Source organism: Denticeps clupeoides, chromosome 1, assembly GCF_900700375.1.
Source record: "Denticeps clupeoides chromosome 1, fDenClu1.1, whole genome shotgun sequence".
Taxonomy (NCBI): domain Eukaryota; kingdom Metazoa; phylum Chordata; class Actinopteri; order Clupeiformes; family Denticipitidae; genus Denticeps; species Denticeps clupeoides.
Genome location: NC_041707.1, coordinates 29903858 through 29925833, shown reverse-complemented (window position 1 = coordinate 29925833; position 21976 = coordinate 29903858). Strand labels below are relative to the sequence as shown.

At 41.2% G+C, this 21976-nt stretch overlaps 3 protein-coding genes across 7 annotated transcripts in view; 1 reads left to right on the top strand and 2 right to left on the bottom strand.

Annotated features, from left to right (window-relative positions):
• The window catches only part of dnajc17 (DnaJ (Hsp40) homolog, subfamily C, member 17), a 65773-nt gene that overhangs the window by 19960 nt on the left and 23837 nt on the right, over nucleotides 1-21976 (top strand). Inside the window, exon 13 of one of the 3 annotated variants that reach the window (XR_003751054.1) lies at nucleotides 14018-14134. The exons of 1 other annotated variant lie outside the window; for it this stretch is intronic. Coding sequence is in view for 1 of the 2 variants with exons in the window: in XM_028993948.1 (XP_028849781.1) it covers nucleotides 14018-14143 (126 nt within the window). In the remaining variant the exon portion in view is untranslated. Of the gene's footprint in view, nucleotides 1-14017; nucleotides 14284-21976 lie in introns of those variants that run through there. One more of the 3 variants, XM_028993948.1, reaches the window with a different exon arrangement.
• Nucleotides 1415-6048, bottom strand: LOC114798436 (cdc42 effector protein 3). Of its 2 annotated transcripts, XM_028994194.1 has the most exons (3): nucleotides 5445-6045; nucleotides 4994-5116; nucleotides 1415-3749 (listed from the first exon to the last, which is right to left on the bottom strand). In XM_028994194.1, exon 3 carries the CDS (start codon nucleotides 3707-3709, stop codon nucleotides 3104-3106), a length of 606 nt encoding a protein of 201 aa, XP_028850027.1. In that variant the 5' UTR covers nucleotides 3710-3749; nucleotides 4994-5116; nucleotides 5445-6045; the 3' UTR covers nucleotides 1415-3103. The 2 variants fall into 2 exon arrangements, with proteins under 2 accessions (XP_028850027.1, XP_028850109.1); XM_028994276.1 differs by lacking the exon at nucleotides 4994-5116 and having other exon boundaries at nucleotides 5445-6048.
• Nucleotides 16944-18878, bottom strand: gchfr (GTP cyclohydrolase I feedback regulator). Of its 2 annotated transcripts, none has more exons than XM_028994397.1 (3): nucleotides 18729-18878; nucleotides 18192-18286; nucleotides 16944-17885 (listed from the first exon to the last, which is right to left on the bottom strand). In XM_028994397.1, exons 1-3 carry the CDS (start codon nucleotides 18762-18764, stop codon nucleotides 17756-17758), a joined length of 261 nt encoding a protein of 86 aa, XP_028850230.1. In that variant the 5' UTR covers nucleotides 18765-18878; the 3' UTR covers nucleotides 16944-17755. The 2 variants fall into 2 exon arrangements, with proteins under 2 accessions (XP_028850230.1, XP_028850315.1); XM_028994482.1 differs by having other exon boundaries at nucleotides 18192-18283.

Below are 21976 nucleotides of genomic sequence, written 5' to 3'. Positions count from 1 at the left end.
AACGTTTTAAGAATCTTTCACTTTTATAGACTGAAGCTTTTACTCATCAGACAGCCATGTACTTCAGTTTCATATTATCAGTTGCATTTGGTTGGGCTACCACGCAGTTACAATTTGGTGCTTTCCATAATAATTTTCTTTAAAAAATTACACAAAACTCAAATTTTTTCGTGTGAAGAGGAAAATCTGTACCAGATGTCCTGGGATTGGAGTAGGGGGGGTACTCCACATTCTTGCCAAGATAATTCATCTTCCAATTACTTCTTCTCACAACAGCCGTGAGACTTTGCCCACTCGTGGCCCACAACATTATATGAGTCCTCAGGACAGGCTGTGGTGGTACGAAAGGAAAGTATGTTTGTATGTGATTGCTGTGGAAATCTGAAGGGGAGGTGGTGGGGGTATCTTCTCTGTTTTCTTTTGTAGTCTTGAAGGATGGGGCTGATCCTACTTGTAGTTCAGAGAGTATTTGGGCCTTGTCAGGAGTCTGTAAGATGGTAGTAGTTAGGAATTTAACTATTGGCATGATACCAGTGCTCAGTGGCATTGGATCAAGATGCTGTCAATTGCTGCTTGATTTTGTAAAGCAGGATGGGAAGAGCATTTTCTGAATTGCTCAAAATAAGAATAATTAAAAGTAAATATAAATACAAAAAAATAAATAAAGATAACAGATGTTGACAACACATCATTGATAAAAATCACAAGTACTCCTTAAAGAGAGATACAGAGATAGTATAACAGGCATTGATATCAGGATCATAATATTAACATTTATGGCATTTAACAGGCACCTTTATCCATAGCAACTTACAACCAGGAACTGTCCCACTGGAGCAACTCATGTTTAAGTGTCTTGCTCTGGTATTAAGTGGGGTTTGTGGTATTAACCTGTAACTCCTGGTACAAAGGTGAGTTTTTTTCCCCACTAGGCTACTACCATCATGTAAACTTAATTGTAAATATTACTGAGTGGAATCTCTGAATTGTTTCTGCATGGAAGATGTTGAAATAAAGTGGCAAATCATAAACAGCAGGGAGATGAGGGAAATTCTAAACTGTTAAAGTTAATTAGATGTCATTAACATCAGTGATTTTAAGTGGGAATTTTAAGAAACTTCATAGCTTGTGAGGGTGAAAAAACAATGGAGACAATAATGTTCATTTTAGCATGTTGTCAATTTTTTTTAGCAATCATGCCTTCGTGCATCAGACCACTGGATTTGTCTTTAGAAAACAGTATGACAAAACACATGGCTCATCTTGAAACTGTACATGAGGATAATTATCACCATAATTTATGGTTGCGAGTCTGTACAGTTTATGCATAAATGTTTTTATGTAGAAATTGTGTGTTTTTCATTCTGTAGTGCTTACCTAGCATAAACCACTAAAGATCAAAACCTCTCAGACATTATTACAAAAGAAATCAGTTTCTTTTATTGTACACACATTTTGCATCATATGACCTCAAACAAATTGTTTGTTTGAATGCTATTGTTAATTCAACAATGGACCAAATCTTGAAGCACTGGCCTTGCTGGAAAGTCAAACATTATGTCATTTCATATGATTGAGTCTTGAGATTCATTTTGATAGCCTTAGCTGTACCTTGTGACTGGCACCGATGTGATTCTCATTCTGTGGGTGTTGTCTGTCCTTGGTTTAGGTGTTGGTGTGGCATATGACTGTACCACATTTAGGAACTGTATGTTTTTTATGAGCAGGAACAAAGTACCTGAAAATCAATCACTTTAACAACAATGTTAACATGCATGGCCTTTATGAATGTTACAGTGTAATGTCAGGTGGGTGCATTGCATTACATTTACATGATTATTTGCATAATATTTGCTTTGACTTGACCAAGCTCTCAAACATCAAATGTAGGTCAGCTCTCATTTTATGGGTCAGCATAGCCCTTGCAGTCTATTTCCGCCCTCAAAGCGCTTATCTGCTATGGTGAGCTAAATGCAGAAATTTTTAGCACTGCACTCTTGTCAATTCTAAACAGGTTTTAGTTTCTACCTATTTACTTTCTGCATGTCCTTGGTCTTCTTCCCATGCCCATTGTCGTCCTGCTGGTCCTCAGTCTAGATCATCCGGGCAGGCTAAGCCTTGGCCTCCACATTGGTCTCTGTTTGTTCAGCAGGCTGTGTTTAAACCCTCATCTGAAGCCCTGCTGCTAATGAGTGGCCGTGGTCACTGGCCCAACAACCCGGCACATGTGGAAGTATCGCATTACCCTCTGCCTCGTTGCCCCTTTTGCTTGTTATGGCCATGGCAGAGATTTACTGCCTAGAAAACAGCAGTGCCTGGCGTATTCGGAGCTTGGGCCTGTAACCTCGCTTGGGCTGCACTCCAGTGGCCCTGGCTCCATTAAACGCAAAGCCTGGGGTTGTTTTCATTCAGCCGTGGTGTGAATCAGACTGCTGTCCTTTATGCTCGAACACACGAATACAGACAGAATTGTTGAGCCTCTAGTGTGATTTTTAAAGACTGTAATTGTCAGCCAGAATATATGCAGAGAATATTTATTGTCTTATTGCCCCAGTTAATGATGCTGTGGAGTCTGAGGACCGATCTGTTCTCAGTTCTGCTTGGAAAAGTGTCCAAATTGAATGTGTGTAAGCATATGAGAGTGTGATTTTAAGGGGATTTAAATGGCACAAATATAGTTCACTACAAGTTCTGCCCAGTCCTTGACTTTACACTTTGGAGTAACAATAAAAAGCTGCTTAATTATTTACCTCATGAGTCTTCATTGAACTTTGCATCTGTCTTATCTTTAGTCATCCAATTAGATGAAAACTGCTGTATTAATCCCTAACCATCACCACATTCATATTAATTTGTTCAGCAAAGAAAAAATTGTTACTATAGGCTGATAAAAATGAATGCAAAAAATTGATTGCTTAACCTTGAAGAAGGAAATTATCTGCACAAAATCCAAACAGTGTTCATGTTTTTTCTACTGGCCAGGCTGATATCCTCCACACCTTAGAGAATTGTGGTAGGCTCTCCATACCACTTATTCATATTCATTTCACCAGCAGAGCCAGCATGACCAGAATAATGTAAAGTCATACAGATATATTAAGTCTTATCGGTGACAGTTCTCCATGACCTGAAGTACATCATGCAGTATTGATGGGCCCAGGTCCAGATTAAAGAAGAAGCCTGATTCACCCTCGTCCGAATGTGGTTCCTCTGAGGTGGTCTGGGTGGAGTCCCTACCAGAGCTGAGGCTGCCCCCATCTGGACTGAAGCTCATGCTGGCTTGTTCTGACCCTGACTGTCCCGACCTTTCCTCGTCCCTTTCCTCTTCCTCTTCACAGTCCAGCAGTGGCAGGGAGCTGCACTTTTTTCGCCTCTCTTTTGACGGCCGATGCTCGTTTTCCCACCGAGATCTGCTCAGGGCCTCTGGTTGCTCCAGGTTGAGGCGAGGAGGTTTTGGAGGTGGTGAGCAGGCCAGGAAGAGGTTCTGCTCACTCTGAGAGCTCTGCAGCAGGAGACTGTGGCCTCTCTTGAGGAATGATAGATCTCCAAAGTTCCCTTTGTGAGGGTCTGATCCGATGTGGGATACATGGCGGAAGTCTCCCAGAGGGAGGCTAATCATGTGGACCGACGGAACATTCCGGCGCCTTAACTGGCCCATGGGCCGGCAGGCTGAAGAAGGTTTGCGGTAGAACATGGTTTTCAGGGGCATCCTGGTTTTAATTCCCGTTGGCGGTGGAGGTGCACTTAAACTGAAAGGAATAGTCACATCAAAACATGTTATTCCTATAATGACACAAAACACTAGAACCAATACTTCAGACATGTGCCCTAAGGACCCAGTTTTTGTCCAAGGCCTTTATTGGTCAGTGACACACCGTAAATCAGAGTTGACTGTCAAATTGGACAAAACAATAGGGGGATATGTTGTTTTCATTCATGCAGCTTTCCAATTCCAGATGTCAGACTCCACCTCGGCCAAGTCTGTTGTGTGAAGTTTTTGTTTAAATCCACACCTGTTTTCAACCGAGCCATTATGATCTTAAAACAGATGTTTAGTTTTGAAGCCACATAGACATTCTTTCTATATAGAAATTAATGAGGTCACATACTATTTATTTTTCTCAGAAAATAATCTTCATTTCAGAGATATGGGTTCTGGATTGCAACATATTCATGACTTTCTTCAACTTTGCTGAGATATGGTCCAGCTCTATTAGTTCAGGCATACCAAGCCATGCCTTGTTCCATCAGATTGCATTATAGCTGAACATCCAGACCCTCAAATTTATGAAATTTGATATGCATGATCTGCTGAAGTGTGGCCTAACTTACAGGCGCATGTCAGATGTAATCGTCGGTTGGCAAACAGCAGTGAGTATGTGGATCACTTTCCTTTTGCGTATCACTGCACTATTTCTGGAGACTCAAGTGAAAAGGGATACTTAAAATTCATAATAGCCAGAGTAATTTAGTCTCATTAGTTAAAGTGGAGTTGTTAATGCAGACTTCATCACGGTTGGCATGTCAGGTGGACAGTCCAAACTTTTCGTCCCAGCCCCCTAATTAAGTCCCATTACAGGATCGCCTGCACAGGGTCTGTGTTCGTGACTTGAAACACTCACACTTTAAATTTGTAAGGCACTACAGAAAACATGTTTTGTTGGCCAATAAAGGTTTAACTGCACTTTAGCAGCAACAGGAGGTTGGAGCAAGGACACGACAGCATTCCTTTTAGACTGTGTAAGACCAGGAAAAGGAGGTGCACCTTTACCCCTTCAGCTATGGGGATCAGGTTTAGGAAATGCTCCTCTTACGAGAACAAATTAACCAAGACCTACAAATGCAACTGCCAGCAATTTGGTGAAATTAAACAACAACAACAACAACAAAAGTCCCCTTCAGAAGCCTTTCTATGGCATAGTCATGGACAGACCTGTCTGAATCAGTGCTTATGCCATGACCGGTGATGCAGACGGATTTCTCAGGTTCTTACTTTGGTTTCTGTTGCACCGTGTCAGTGCACGACACCCACAGGGCCGTGTCAGGAACACAGACTTGGACAGACACTCGTGTTGTTTGGCGCTGTTACTCTTGACATGACCAGGCTTGTTGGTGGCTGAAGAACGCGCACACACCCAAAAATTACAATCACTATATCAAACACATACGCTCTGAGAAAATGCAGAAACAAATGTGGCTAAAATGCTTTAGGTTATGATAGTAACAGGTTTCAGGTCATTATAGTGTATTATCGACAGATAAATTTGGCTGGTTTAAAAAACATTCTCAACAGTCAGGGTTCTCCTTCTTTTGTAAGGTAATTAAGGACAAAATAAGAATTACAGTTTACAAGCTTGGATTATGCTTTCAACTTTATTGTTAGTATGTACGTAGTATGATTTAAAAAAAAAAAAAAAAAAAAAAAAAAAAAAACAACAACTTACCCCTGCTTCAGACTGATCGCTTTGTGGTTATGATTTACGCTCTCTCACTATGTAGTTTAGAGTCTCCTGCTCCTCGGCGCAAACCGCAGTCCCGGATCGGGTGTGATTTGGTTACCTGCAGTAGGTGAGGTTGGTATAAACGAAAGACGTAGGCAGGTGGAGTTTTTTTTTTTTTTTTTTTTTCCCCTCCCTCTTTGTCTCTCCTGGCCTTCAGGCAACAACCCTTTTATTTGCTTCAGTGATGTCAGATGCTATAAATCCAATGAAAGGCTTCACCTGAGAAAGAGGTGGGAAGTTGTAGGGAAGTGCCTCTCCCTGTTTGAATCCTTCTCTCCATCCCTCCCTCCTTCAGGAACGTGTGTCAGTATTGTAATGTGTGCTACATTCCAGCCTGAGTGACTGCACTACTGGCGGCGTTAACACCGGAGTCAAGCGATTACTAATCTCTGTGTCATTGTCTCCGCTCTGCTCATTTCCTGCGCCGTGTGAGCTTTGCTAAAGCCCCTCGGAGCTCTGTAGCAGTGCTGAATGGAGAAGGGCACGACTAATGTTTATGCTGTCCAACATGCTCAGAAACTGGCATGACAACATGCACATACAGACCGGCTGAATTGTGCAAACTCTTTATCATGAGCTGTAATGACACCCCCCCCCCTCTCCCTGTTCTCACGCCCACAGTGCTGCCTTTATCTGGTTCTGTGGTACCATTAAGTTATTTGCTCATACTGTTGATAGAAAAGTTAATTGGCTTTATTTATTAAGGTGTGGTTAACACTGTTTCAGTACAAGTAATTTATGCACTAAGCTACACATTTTGTCCTTCCATGTATATAGTATGGCTTAATTTTCAGGACTGGAGCTGAATCCTTGGGTCTCTTGCTCAGATGTGAGAAGGATGTTGCACATCTGGTCCTTTTCTCCAAATAGTGGTGTGGTTTTAGGGGTGCACTGTGTGTTTCTCAGGCCAAAAGCAAAAATGCTGGCCATCATCTCTTTACCAGAAATGACTGTGTCCTCCACTGTACTGGGAGTATTTGGGAAATTTTTTACTTTTTTTAAATCATTTTTCCTTAATGTTTGTTTCACTCCAGTCTTCATTCCCTACAAGGACCGCTGAGGTTATACATTCCAGACGAGGAATAGTGATTGCCTTCCTGTTGAGTTCCTTTCAAATAGATCCAATAAACCTAAATATTTTACCACCCTCCCCACTTACTCTGAAAAGGAGGAACAGGTCTTCATCTGCAGGTGCAATTACTCACGCAAATGAAATTACAGCCTCATCATAACATTTATTTAAGCCTGGATCCTCCAGGCCTCCTTTTGCATAAGGAAAGGCTTCATGCTACCATTTGCAGATTCTGATTCACTCCCAGATCAGTTGGTCAGGTTGACATTTGTTTAGGATTTTAGTTTAGGTTTAGGTTAGTTTTTTTTTTTTTTAGTTTTTTTTTTTTGATTCCCAAAATAGCATGTGCTTATGAGGGCACTAAATGCAGCACTACACGCTAAGCATGGGTTTTGTTTGTAACATTTACGTTTACAGCATTTATCAGACGCCCTTATCCAGAGCAACTTACAATCAGTAGTTACAGGGACAGTCTCCCCCCTGGAGCAACCTAGGGTTAAGTGTCTTGCTCAGGGACACAATGGTAGTAAGTGGGATTTGGACCCTTTTTGTAAGCTGAAAGGCATCCTCAGGACCATGTTATACTTATACCTCTTTATTTTTTTTTTGATCTTACACTAGTGCCACTTTGAAATTATTTACCAGTAGTGTGCGTTTAATCCATGCAGTGTTTATTCATTAGAAACAAAAAATGGTGCTGGTGCCACAAAATATGCTCTGTATCGGCACAAAATCTTGTGGTACATTAGAGCTGGGCAGCACAAGTGAGGGGAAAAACAAAATAGTGGTGGCAGACGTGGTTTGTGAATTGGATGCAGTGTTGTCACCCGGGTCCCACTGGCCTCTCAAGTCAGTACAAATGCAAGCTGCACGAACACCAGAGCAGTAAAAAAGCTATTAGTGACCTCTGGATTGCTGATTTTATGTAACAAAAGCCGAGAAGTTAACTGTTCTTTTAATCATTCATTGGAGGATGAACTGTGCAAAGTCAAAAACTGATAATCACTCCTCCAATAGTCTCAGCCTGTTTGTGATTTCAGATATTCATCACTTTTTTTTGGTTACTTGTTAGACTAATTACCGTAGAACACCATTTATTAATTGTTCATTCTTTTAAGTATGTTTGGTTTTGAAGAACATGTGGTCAATTTAGGACCACCATCATACTTTGCTCACTCAAAAACTTATGTGTAATTTGCCATGAAACAGGCTGTGAATGTAATGTCCTTTTCAAAAAAAAAAAAAAAAACTCAAATAGCCTTATTACTTTTTCGATTTTGGATTTTCGTGTCACTGAGATTTTATTCAGAGCCACAGCCTGTGTGGCAATATGTTTTTTGAACACAGGACTGATTGTACAAGACTTCAGTTAGCATGTGATGCTAAAACTGTTCCAATTTGCACATTCTTTTCATTCAGTCATCCAGTGCATGTGTTTTGATTACTTTCTTCCCTCAAAATTACTAAGCCTGGGAATTTGGGTTTCATTTGGCCCTGTCTTGCCTACTTATTCACTAAGATCTTAATTTGATATGTTTCTAAACTTGTGTGTATCTGCACAAGTTGTGAGAGTTCTGAAAGGCTGAATGTGTTTACTGTCCAGTGTCTTCTGCTAATTATTAAATGAAAGCCTCAATATATGGGTTTCTTTTAGGGCCTGGCACCTGAGGTTTTGCACAGGGGCCTGCATTTCAGTTGGAGTTAGTTTTGACACATCAATGTGATAAAGAACCATTTCTCCAATTATTTGTTCAATGGCCTGCAGTGGTGCCATGTGCCAGACACTGACAGAATTGAGTAGCTGTTGTTCTACTTGTTTGTGCATAATACCGTTCCGTCAAAGGGTTCCGTCAACATTCACTGTAAAATACATTTAGGAAAAGCTCTTAAATTTTCTTTAGGCTGGAGCAAAACAGACATTTGTTTTATTGCTACGTTAATAATTTGCTCCTAATGGCAGTGTATCAGATGGTGTAATGTCATTTTTCCACAACTGATAACCATTATATCAATTTCAATTGAAAGACATTTGGAATTCAAAAATCAGTCAACCACTAGAGACTTTTGATCATGTTTAGGATTTTGGGAATAAGTGGCTTGACATGGCAATGGATAGCTTTCTATCTTGAGGATCAGGTGATGTGGAAGGGGACCACATCTGCTCCTCTTAAGCTCCCTACTGGTGTCCCTCATAATTCTGCACTCCCTGTACAGAACTTGACCCTCTCCTGTCCTCCCTCTACACCTAATCACTTGGTGAGGGCATATCCTCACATCTTACCACTGCTATGCAGATGACACCAAATTCCTCCTCTTTACTGCCATCAGATGTACATGTGTCCAGAATGATTGCTTATCTGACCTCTTATACTGGATGGCAGCATCTAAAACCCAGCAAAACCAAACTTCTTTTCATCCCTATTGCTCTTTCCCAATACTCATACAATTGTGCTATAGTCATATTACATTTATTCCATTTACATTTATGCCCTTATCTTGAGCAACCTGCAATCAGTATTTTCTCCCTGGAGATACTCAAGATTTAAGTGTATTGCTCAGGCACACATTGGTACTAAGTGGAGTTTGAACCTGCGACTTTGGGGTCTTTCCGGGTTTTTACGAATGTCTTAACCCACACTTCTAATCCCACTCACCCCAGTTTTGACCTGATACTATGAGTGGTTAGCATAACAACATCTTTAAATATCGTGTAACAGTTAATTAATTGGGGCTCACAGCATTCACATGATTAATTGTCACCTCCATTGCTAGGGATTGATAGTTTAGATTCAATTGAATCATGTTATCAGCAGCCATAATTTATCTTTGATTTTTTTTGCTTGTTTGACTTTATCTTTTTTTATATAGATATATAGATAATATAGATATCCATGTGCAGTCTCAAAATTAATATTACCTTTTAAAAATATTGTTTTTCATGAAGGGTTAATAGCTTCAATATGACACTGACCTAAAGAGAAAGGCACAAATGTTACTGAAGAGATGAGTGTCAGTTTTGTTAAAAAGAATCTGTGGATCTGTGAAATATCCACTGACTCAATCTGCTTAAAAGAATGGGCCAAGCCACTTTTGAAAACTGTGCTGTGCAGATGTGTGGTGCGAGTTAATGCATCTCCGCTGCCCCGAACACATCGATCACACAGTAGAGCACACGTTTCAACTTTCATTTCTTTTTCACTGTTTATTCCTCCCCTTTAAGCTTAACCAGAAGGGGGCTTTCTCTGTCAAGAACCAGATCATTTGTTCCAAGCACAACCATTCTCCCTGTTTGTTCAACCCCTCACTCTTACTGTCCTGCACTCATCTTCTCCCCCTTCTATCTCCCGGAGGAAGAACACAGACGAATGAGTATCAGAATCCCCGTACACAGTCTTTCAACACCCTTCCTACAAATGTAGGCCGTGTTTTATAAACCTGAGTGTTACTTCACCTGCAGAAGTGAATTTGCCCTCGTAACTACAGGACATTGACAATACATGGCTCCTATAGCTGAAGTCCACGTTTCCACAGGGATTCCTGACATTTTCATAGAATCTGCTATGCCCTATTGCTGAACCTTACTTCATTTGGTACGTTGGAATAATGATTCAAGCAACCATAAAGTTTGTTGGCTAATGGGTGTCCAGTATTCATAAACTATGTCAGGTGATCTTAGCTCAGCTCATAGTGAAGGAAATTCAGACCAATCCAAGGTTAGCAGTTCTACCCTGGCTCTTTCCTTCAGACCCAGTGCTTGACTGATAGTCTTTCTCTCGGTTATAATTTCATTTCACATTCCGGCCTGTGTTCCCATTGAATGTGTTTGTTTGAGTTAGTGGGGTGGCCTGGGCATGGGCCTGCACAAGACGTGTTTTACTCCTAATGTTCTCTAAATAAGTGTTTGGATCTCATAAATCATTCTGGCCACATCTCTCTGGCAGAAATGGCAGCAAGGGAGAGAGAAAACAAAAGAAACAAAGAAAGAACATGATGAACTTTAGCAGAATTAAGCTTGCACTGACTGCTTGTGAGTGGTGGAGAGCAGCCCTTTCATGGACCCATGCAGTCATGGCGCTCTCCATCTTGACCACATGACACTGAAGTGGAGTTTAACCAATTTGTGGCAGTCTTTGGATTTGTTCTTCTTTCTTTTTAACCCTGGATGAAACCGGTTCTTCTCACCATCACCGACACTAATCAGCTTAAAATTTCTGTTTAAATTACCGTTAATGTAAAATTGCCATGTAATGTAAAATTGCCATGTAATGTAAACCTCAGACAAACCTGAAATGCAGCATAGCGTTATTTCAGGTTTGTCTGAGGTTTACATTACATGGCAATTTCTGTAACTGCATGTTACCAACCCTAAATTCACTGCAGCAATGTTACAAACATTTGTGTGCTTTGTGAGCAGCATCCACACAAAACACAAGAGTTGCACACAAAACCACACACATTTTCTGTAAAAGCCTTTCCATGTCTCTGTCCAATGGTCAGTGGGCTTGAGATGCTTTATTCTAAATAAAGGTATAAAACAGGGGTTAAATAGGACATAACAAGACATAAAATCATTCTAAATAAGTGAAAATGTATTGATACACAGGGCTCCGCCGCTGTGTAGATGTTTGACTACCGTAACATCTTCTGCCCCTGAGATTGGACAGTCCATACCCAGATATACCAGTTCTGGTTCTTCCTTGGAATGCACGTTGGTGGAATTGAGGAGTTCTTCAAAGTTTTCTTTCCACCACCTGACTATAGCCCCAGTCAATGTCCCCAGCTCCCCATCCCCACTGTAAACAATGTGAGCAAGTTGCTGCCTTCCTCTCCTGAGGCGTCTGCCAGTAATCTTTCTCCATGGCCTCACTGACTCCTGCCACGCCCGAGATTTTGCCTCGCCGACTGCCACTGCTGCACCCCGCTTGGACATCCGGAACCTGTCTGCTGCTTCGGGAGAACCACAGACCAGCCATGCCCTGTTGGCCTCCTTCAGCCTGACTGCTCCCCTAACCTCTGGTGTCCACCAGCGGGTATAGGGGTTACCGCCACGACTGGCACCGGCCACCTTGCGACCGCAGCTAGGAACAGCCGGCTCAACAATTGCAAAGCGGAACAAAGTCCATTCGGACTCAATGTTATATGATTATAATCATATAATAGTGAAATGTTGCAGTAAATATGGAATTCTCTTTCGATCACAAAATCATGTAATCCGTGGCAGCTCAATAGTGAGTGTGTGAGATGCCTGGCATAATTCACTCTGTGGTCCGATAGCCCTACACAGAAGGAGTTGGTACTCTCAGCACCTGGATGAATGACACTTGTGACTCAAGGCATTGTTGATGATGATGACATGGAAGTGGGAGCATGGAGGTGACATCAGCGTCTCTGCTCAGGCTGTTTTCCTCTGTTTGTTCACTGTGGCTTCTCTGTACAGCTCTGTCCGGGCCTTATGCACATGTATACACATGCATCTGAAACATTGTAATTACAGGTCACAATAAATGGCTGCTTTTTAAAAAAAATTTATTTATACTTTTCCAGGTAATGGTGACAGCAAATAGTATTAGAAAAGGTTACCAGATTGTCATACATAGAAAATTATTTTTGTGTCTGCTTTCCCACTCTTTCTACATCTGTTATAGGTAATATTTTAATTTATTGTGATAAATAGGTTGAGCAATGGTTGCAAAGTGGTTCTCACTGGGTCCCTGAGTTTAAATGTTCTTTTTGTATTGGAGTCGACTCCTTGGCCTCCTCCAACCATCCACTGTCATGCATAATAGGTGGATGCAGTAACCATGACCAAAATGTGGATTAAGCGGCTATCAAAGGTGAGTGAGAATGTCATATTCATTCTCCAGCATTTACCAGACATATGTAAGATACATGTAAAGCTAAATGTACATTTTCTGTACCAATATTTTTAAACAGGAAAACTACAAATAACAAATTCCCTAAGATTAATGTTGGCAAATGATCTCGTTCCTAAGTTCTGCAAAAACAAAGATAACCCAATAATGTAAAAACCTCCTGTTAATGTAATAATGTATTGCATCATTGGTTCAGGAATTTATGAACCATTATATGTTAGAGCATGTTATTACTATATCAGGGGTTATTACATTTTAAGGTCTTATTGCATCATTGATGTAGTTAAGATGGATATTACATTATCGGGAGTCATATCTCTGATCTGATTTCCCAGTTGTAATCCAGCTCCAGATCTTGCATTGTTGCAGTAAAATGCGAATTTCAGAGCCTCACCACTAGAGGGCAGGCAGCAGTTGCACCCACCCAGTCCAGTGAAAGGACTTGAAGAGGGCCGATCTTTTTCTTACGGCCTGGCAGGACATCCCCTATATTGTTTTGTGTAATTGAAGATGCAGCAGTTGTTTATTTACTGGGGCTTGCGTGATATTTCATGGTTACATGGGGGAAGGGCTATTGAACTCAGATGAGTGGAATGCTAATCACAGTCCTTAGCCTGTTACTCTTCTCTCTGTGGCGTTCCTTCCTCCCTCCCTCCTTTATGTTCCTCTCCTCTGCAAACTCCTCATGGCTGGATGCAGGAGTCCTTCTCACCTCTTCCAGATGGTTTGCTTCACTGTGTTACTCTTTGTCATCATGCCTATTCCCTCCCCTCTAGTCTCTATGACTCATACAAAGACACACAGGAACAGTCCCATTCATATATTTTTTAAATAAAAGATACTTCCTTGATGGTGGTGGACAAAGTACGTAATGTAGAGTTACCCAGGGTACCCAAGGCTTACTCCAGTAAAAGTAAGCTCTCCATTTAAATTTCCACTTGAGTCAAAGTAAATAAATACATTTAAAGGCAAATACTTAAGTACCAAAGTAAAAGTGGCCTTATTGTGGCTCTAATATCTCATTTTAATTTACTGGTTAAATCAATTCATTTTAGGGCAAAGCTATTGGTAACTTTTAACATAATTTTTTTTATGCCATTAATTTATTAAAATATATGCACAGTTATCATATATGTACATTACGACCCCCCACCCCCACCCCCTCTCATCCAGAACAACTTACAATGTGTGTGTGTTTAGTGCCTGTGTAGGTCACTGGACTCCTGCTAGTGCTAGTGTTTATATGAAAAGGGGATTCCCTCAGCATGGAGAGCACTGCTGGCGCAGTTTCTGTGAGGACAGTTCCATGATTCTTTAACAGATCGCACTGCTGTAGGAACCCAAACGCCGTCTGCTCTCTCATGCAATGCCTTCAGATTTTTGTCTTGCAAAAACAAACATGTTTCCAAACAGTGGTCGAGGCTTTGGTCTGTGTTCTCTTACTTCATAATTGCATCTCGTGCATATTTTCATCATTACAATAGCTGAGTATGTTTGTGTGGCATGGGGTTTGACATGATGCTTTGACATTTTCAGATGGTGTTTGTGTGCGTGTTTGTGTGTGTGTTCAGAGCCCATTGATCAGCGAGCGGGACTATGAGAGCGTGGTTCTGATGCGGATGCGACAGGCTGCAGAGCGCCAGCGGCTGATTAAGCAGATGGAACAGGAGGATGAGGAGGAAGCAGCCAAAGTCTAGGTCAATGACTGAACCCACCAACAGATCGTCATATCTCTGCAGTTACTTATTTTATGTCTTTAGCTTCACAGTCACTTTTTCAAAACATTTTTACTTTTGTTGTAATATAAGTGATTAATAAATATATGTTCATTTTAAAACTATTTCCCTCTGCTTTATTCATTTATTGATTGCATATCGATTTTGGGCCACTTCCATATTTCCTCTAGTTAGACTGAGTTAAGCAGCATTTGGTATGGTGTGTAGCAATGGTGTCTGACCTAAATGGCTGCTGGTTGACGCTATTCTGGATTTTCTGCAGATGAGAGGAAAAGACCATCCCAGATGATAACCATTTTCCAGCTCTATTATAATTTTCAGCACTCTACACGATGTAAAAACATATGATACCAGAATCAGTGTAAAAAAAAGATCTTACTTGGGGCCTTGTTCATTAAATTGATGGTGATTCATCAATTATTGAATCATGAAACAAGTGAAGATGCATACCACTTATCATGTGTCTAGAACTGAGCCCTCACAGTATAAAAATGAGTCAAAGATTTTATTTAAAATATTACATTTATGTTACAGTATGTCTTGGATGCACCATAATTCAGTCTCAAGACATTGGGTTATTAAGTTTGTAATGTGTTAAGTGCTGTAACTAAGCTATTTGAGTCAGGCCCTGAATCATTGTGACAATTGGTGTAGTGAAGCAGTGGCCAGTGACTTGATGGTTGCTGTCCTAGACCCACAGATCGTTTACAGCGATGCCCACGAAATAAACCAATTTTTCCCTCACTGAAGTCCAGGTAATGTCTTTCTTAATGAGCCTGTGTCCTTATGTTATACTATTACTGAATCACCCAAGTCAGGGCTTCATTCTGAAATCTCCAGCCATTCGTCTCATGGGTGCTTCTGGGCCACCACACAGCTGTGTTACACAACGCTGGTCTGCGGTGGACAACATCTGCCCCGTTCGCTCATTTCTTCTGCCCCTCCCTTCACATGGATCTGTTTACTTCTGCAGACCTCTTTCATATCCTCGGGACAAAAGAAAACAACTAAACACACAGTCCATCCAAATTACAGCACAGGAAATGCAATTACTGCTCAGCCCGCACCAGATTCACATCTTGAAGGAGCTTTGCGCCAAACCAGCGGCATTGGTTGCGTGTGAGATGAGTGGATGAAAACAGAGGGGTGGAGGGATGTGCATTTAATCCTTGGATGGCAGAACCAGACCCTTCATCGCCCTCCACCTCCTCCCGCTCAGATCAATTTCCTTCTCTCAAGGGTCTCCTTCTCTGGGGTGTTGCTGGCAAGTTCTCAGTGGCCCCAGTCATTTCGGCTCACTCCCATTCACACTTCGGATTGAAAAATCACCAACCCTTTCATGCGTTGAGTGAGACGAAGCAGAAGCCAAGTCACGACACTGGACCTGAGCGTGGTGGCCAAGCTCAGGGAGTGGTCCTCAGAGACCTGGCAGATAAGGAGCTGCAAACGAGCCTGCAACTAAGCCACCCACAGAGGGACCAGACACCAGCCACACACACACACACACACACACACCAGGTCCAATGGCACACCCAGTGTTCCACTCCAGGATACTGCAGCAGCCAATGTTGCACTCTGCAAGCATCCGGCCAACCACCTGCAGACCAGTTCTGTTAAGATGGCGTTGCATCTCCCTTGTTTCTGAGGGAAACATCAGCATGAGTTTCGGGTCCCTGACAGTTCATCAGCATAATCAACATGCAACATGCACACGTGCCTATTCCTGCCATAGAAGAGAAACCGGATGCCGAGTTCCATTTAAAAGCCTACATTGCTGTTCCTGTTACCTGTGTAATTCTAGGTGAGAAGATCAAGATCATAATATCTTAATTTGCCATTCTGACCCTTCTTTAACTTCAAACAGGTTGCATTGCCTCCCTGCTAATGCATGAATCGTTTTTAGCCATTAGTGTTTAATTTCAGAACTGGGGTGGTGGTTTCAGGTAATGTTTTGCAGTAGTTTTTAGACAAATTAATCAGCTACTTTTTTTTTTGTGCTTTTATCCACGGATTCGGTAAAGCGGTTTGAGTTTTGACTGAGCAGTTGGTGAGGTCTCTAGTCCATCAGTCCTGTGGTGTTCAGATTAGTGTTTTCCTGAGCATGATGACAGAAAGTATTTGGCTTACATTAAACAATCAAACTGTGGCTAGAGTGCTGACAGTAAGTAAGGGATGTTTCAAATTCAGCTATAGATAAGGAAAACAGGGGGAGTCTTTCCAGTACATCCCACATAGAAACCATAATCATAGAAAAACATGGATTAACTGCATGTGGTGCACTGCATAAATATATTTTATACATGTATTTACGAACACATTGAAAACATGAATGCATTACTCATTTTCATACTAAAACTTCTCTGTACATTGGTTCCATATTGTAGTTATTCCAGATATAGCACGCTGTAATAAAACTACAAAGAAGACCAAGGTAAACCTGAGCTGATGGCTAAACAATCTGCTCAGAATGTATTCCTGTACTTTGAGCTGGATGGGTTTTATATGGTTTTCAAATGTACTTTTATTTTTCACATGAATTTGTAAGGGTAAGTGGACATTTAGCAAAGTCCTGGATCAAGATTGATTAAACTCTTGCCCAAAACTTGTTACAATCAATGACTGTCCGCTACCCACTATGCAAGAAATTGTGTACATTTGTGAAATTGTTGGTTGTCATTGTGGCCTTTGGAAAGGCATAACTACTGCATGTGTGTGATGAAAGTAAAAAATGTTAAAATATTTATTACACACAGTTTATGTGTTCACAGTTAGAAGCAAATTTTTATTGGTATTAAAAACAGACAAGTAAAGAACTACAAGATCACCTCAGTATGCAGGATGGAGGAGACTGGGTTAAAATGCTGAGCAGTATAACATAATGCGTGACACCTTGTCACCCTAACCTAGACCAGGGTGCTACTCCATCATCTGAACAAAAACACACTAGAGGCAATTTAATACCACACATTCCTCATCCGAATGATTGGTAGTCTGTTTTTGGCCACAAATGATTTCTCACTGCCATTACTTTCACCGTCTCGAAGGGCACTATTTTCATGCTGGTGCTAAGTGCATCGCTCCGTGCTAAGCACCGGAGTGTGTGCTGGTATAAGGTCAAACTATTTTTTTGTTACCCAATAGATTATTACCCCATAACTTAACAAGCAATTCTTTGCCTATTCCTGTAAATCATGAGGACACCTGACCTTACAGTAGAACAAGCCCCACACTGAACACATAGCACTGCGCTTAGCGCCAGCTCAAAAACAGTGCAATAAGTGGCCGGTTGACTCTGCTATCTAGCCATGCGTCATTAATTCTGACAAATAACATTGTTGTAAGAAACCTACAGACACAAAAAATATATAAATAAACTCCATGTACCAATGATTTAACATTTTACACCACTGGATACAGTGGTTATATAAAAGGAATTAGTCTTCTTGTTTTACATTGGTGTACAACATAAGAGAAGTCAAGCAATCATTCCCCCAGGCTGGGTAAAGTGCACAGTTCTGCAGTAGCTCAGCCATTGAGCGTGATCTTTAATTCACGTATTGATCCTGTATCACGTTACATGGACTCCTTGTGCAAACACCACACCAGGGTCTGACCCACTCCTGTCATTGAAACCACGCGGTAGCCAATCTTCTCCAGCTTGTCCAGCACCAGCCGAGGGGGTTCATCCACATGGTACTCTGAACTACACACACACACACACAAGCATAAGGTTGTATTATTCCCTAACAATAGATGAAATGTCACATTTGTTTGTCGCCTGTGAAAACTTTTGATTATATTACGGGAATCACAATAACTGTTGTAATTTTAACTAATATTAAAACAGAATATTAGGACATAGTAGTACTGATGGCTAAAAAACTCGAAACGGTGCTGCAGTGTTGAAACTATGATGATAGACAGCAACATATACAACTTGTATACACACACACACACACACACACACACACACACACACACATATTTAACATAACTTGTGCAGACTTACAAGTTATTGCCTAAAATGGTGGTCTTCCTGGCACCAAGATAGTTCATTATGGCTGGATCGGAATACTCATCTCCTACCATGGTGGGACCGGTCTCCTGAAACACACATCTCAGAGACTTATAACCAGAGCATGCTTTCCAAACAAGCACACAAGTCCAGATCACGCTGCATGCATTATAGTCATAGACCCTTTCCAGCCAAATGGCAACAACAGAATGAAAAAGAGTTGGAATCTGATCCACCTCCTGCGTTGCTGTACAATAAAACGTCCGGTGCTGATCACCCAGGGGATTTCTTGCGCTCGATTTCATAACATTAAGTAATCGTCTTAAATCTGACACAGTAGCCTACATAACCATTCGTCGTATCCGTAACTAGTTGTGGGGAAAAGAGGGGGTATCGGGGCTGCGGGGTTGGGTTCTGCACAGATCCTTTCCGCACATGCTTCCGATCACCAAGCCGCGCACCCAAGCACGTTCAAGTTGGCGCGCGCCCCGTGATAAAGAACGACGCGTTCGCGCCACGTTCGGTACGCACCAGTCGGATCTGCGTGCTGATGAGGACGTACGGCATCCTGGAGCCTTCACGTCGGACGGCAGGTAGGGGTGCCCGGGGACGGCTGTTATTCGTGTGTTCAGGTTGTCGCTGTCGCTGACAGCTCAGCCCGGAATGCGGAAACACCGGTCAGAACGGACCAATCAGAGTCCGCGGAGATTCCGCCCACGGAGCGGAGCCTCGGCTCGGTGTCGCCGGGGGAGGATGGGGAGTTGCAGCTGATGCCCTGAAAATAGAAATCATACGTATTACTAATCGAAAGGACCAGCAAAGTTTACATTTACACCAACCACCCAAACAACTTAATGGGAATCTTCATTAAATGCACGGATTATAAAGATAATCAGGATCGTTCAGCCAGAAAAACTGTATGGCCCATAATATTGTCAGAGTCTGTAAACAAGCAGACATTATTTCCACATCACAAATGTGTCCATGAAGCCAAACCAGGAAGAAAACATGGAATGGCATGGTTGTTGAGCAGGTTTGTAAGCATGTTTTACTTCAGCGTATGGACCAGACACAGGCATGTGGCTCATTAATGCGTTGTTCAAAATGTAGGGCTTCCAGGATTTGCAAATTCAACCAACCCTGTGAATTCTACCAGTGACAGCCTATGGCTGCTGTGCATGGTAAAAATGTCACATTCACAGAACTGTTCCATTACAAGTGGAAGAATCTCAAGGGATCTTTCAGTTGATCATTGAACCATATGCTTCAACAATATTAATTCAATACAAACTCGATGCAAAATAGATTTTTTTAACCTACAAAAAGTTATAGCATTTTAAAAATAGTTTTTATTGCTAAGAAAAGGTAACAATATGCCAGTGCTCAACCAAATTTTTGTTTTCTTTTTGGAGGGTGGAAGGGGGAGGTGGTCTTGTAATATCCTTCTCATAGACATATTAATTTCCTCTTCAGGGTGGCATTAATCATTTTCTTATGAGTTTGGTGTTTTGTGGCTGGTGAGGATATTAAAATACAGAGAAGGTTTTTGATAAAATCAGTAATATAGTTGTTGAAACCTCAGCATAAAGTTGACATAAATTATGCCCAGACAGGGACTTCAAATATTGTTCTGGGTATATTTTGGACTACACAATGAAAACCAAAGTCAGTAAATAAAAGAAAAATGTTAAAATACATAATATTTAATATAAAAAAATGGAATGAAAATATTAGACACAAAACACCCCAACTGGTGCTTCTACAGATGTCAAATTCACTAGTATGAAGCATTGCAAAGTCTCAGCATAAACTCTATACAGACAAAGGCAAGCTGTTTCATTACAACACTTTTTGTATATTTAACAAGATAGATGTACACCAGATGTCTATTATGGACCCCGCTGTGCATCTATGACACCGATGCCTCACTTTGTATCACACTCAGACAGGTGATCAGATGCTGTGCCAGTCCTCTGGCAATGTGAGGAAGATTCTCCATGCTCAACCCATACATGACATCTTATATTTACATTTATGGCATTTAGCACACTCTCTTATCCAGAGCGCCTTACAATAAGTAGTTACATGGAAAGTCCCCCAAGAGACACTTAGGGTTAGTTGTCTTGCTCAGGAACACAGTGGTAGTAAGTGGAGTTCATAGGAGAGTGTGGTACCCCCTAGGTCACAACCCCCCTGACAGTTCTAATGAAGGCTACAGAATCAGCAACAATTATCGTCCAGTAGCCCTAGCACATTATTGAAGCTCATCAGGATAACAGGGACTTGTCGTGCACAGAGGAACTGCAATGGCAGGCAGATTGCAAGGACAACCATCAGTCTCTTAATGGTGAGAAGACTCCATTGGTTTCATATAGACCAATGCTGGAGACATGCTTGCCCGATCCAACACTTTTACCCTCAGGCTCTTTAGCTGTTTTTTGGCCCTGCAGCAAAGTTTCTGAAGGGAGGTGGTCATGCTCTGCTTCAGTATGTCACAGCACATTCATGGTTCCCTCATTGAACTGTAACTCCCCAGCACTCATGCAGCCCCAAAGCATGACTCTCCCATAACCATGATTGACTACAAAGACAAGTATCTCTTGCTTAAATTGCTCACCTGGTTGCTGCCACACACACTTGACACCATCTGAACAAAATAAGTTAATCTTTGGCTCATCAGAATGCAGGACATGGGTCCAGTAATCCATATCCATATTGTCTTCATCAAACTGTTTGCTCTCTTTCTTCTGGTACGAGAGCCCTTCAGATCAATTTGATGCAGTATGTTTTTACCATAGTAGTTTTTACAATTAAAAATACTGTACAGATGTAAACACCATTAAAACAACCTGTCAATTTTGAAATTTTTTTACTGAAATCCAGTCAAATTTACAAATGGTTCTGTAAAATTGCTTTTTCCATAAAAACAATGGGATTTTTTTAAGTGTCTGTTAAACATTAATATGTAATTTGTCTAGTGTGAGCATTTTTTTTTTTTTAAATGTTGGGGATCAAGTCTTTCTGCAATATCTTCCTTTATTTATTCCTTTATTATAACATTTTCCAGTGAAGCAGCTCAAATCCCACAGCATGACACCTCTACATCTACATGCTTTGTGATAGTTTCACTTGTCATTGTATTTGTCAACCATTTGTCATCCCACAGTGTTATCACTTATCATTAGCAGCAACAACTTCTTTAAACTGATCTCAATGCATTAATTTTGCTACTGGTTGAGAACCATTAGTCTAGTTGTACAGGTTCATAGACATTGTCAGTACTTTTAAAAGAGGCACATCTTCAGTCATTGTTTGAATGAAGATGAAGATGAAGAGTCAGCTGTTCAGACATTCCAGGTGCCAAAGCGTAGAAGAGTCTAGATGCATGTCTTGTGGACGGAGTGATGTGGAGGAACTTGGGAAGCTTGAAAACAAGTCTGCAGCTGCATTCTGGATTAGTTGGAGAGGCTAAAGGCCCCCTGAGGCAGCCCTGCCAGAAGTGAATTACAGTAGTCAAGTTTTTAAATGACAAGGGAACACATCCTCTAAACACAAATCTTGCATTAGATCGTTTATTCATTGAGAGTCTGTTGACAGTTTTCATATACTTCCTTCCTGTCTTTGAGAACCTATATTTCATGTGGTCATCTCTGATTGAAGAGCTTTTGTGCTGTCCAGATTCTTTCATAATTTTGTCATTGCAAGCAAATGTTGAAAGCTCTCACACATGCATGTTTAATTTCGACCATATTTGTTTACCAATGAGTTATATTTAAGAC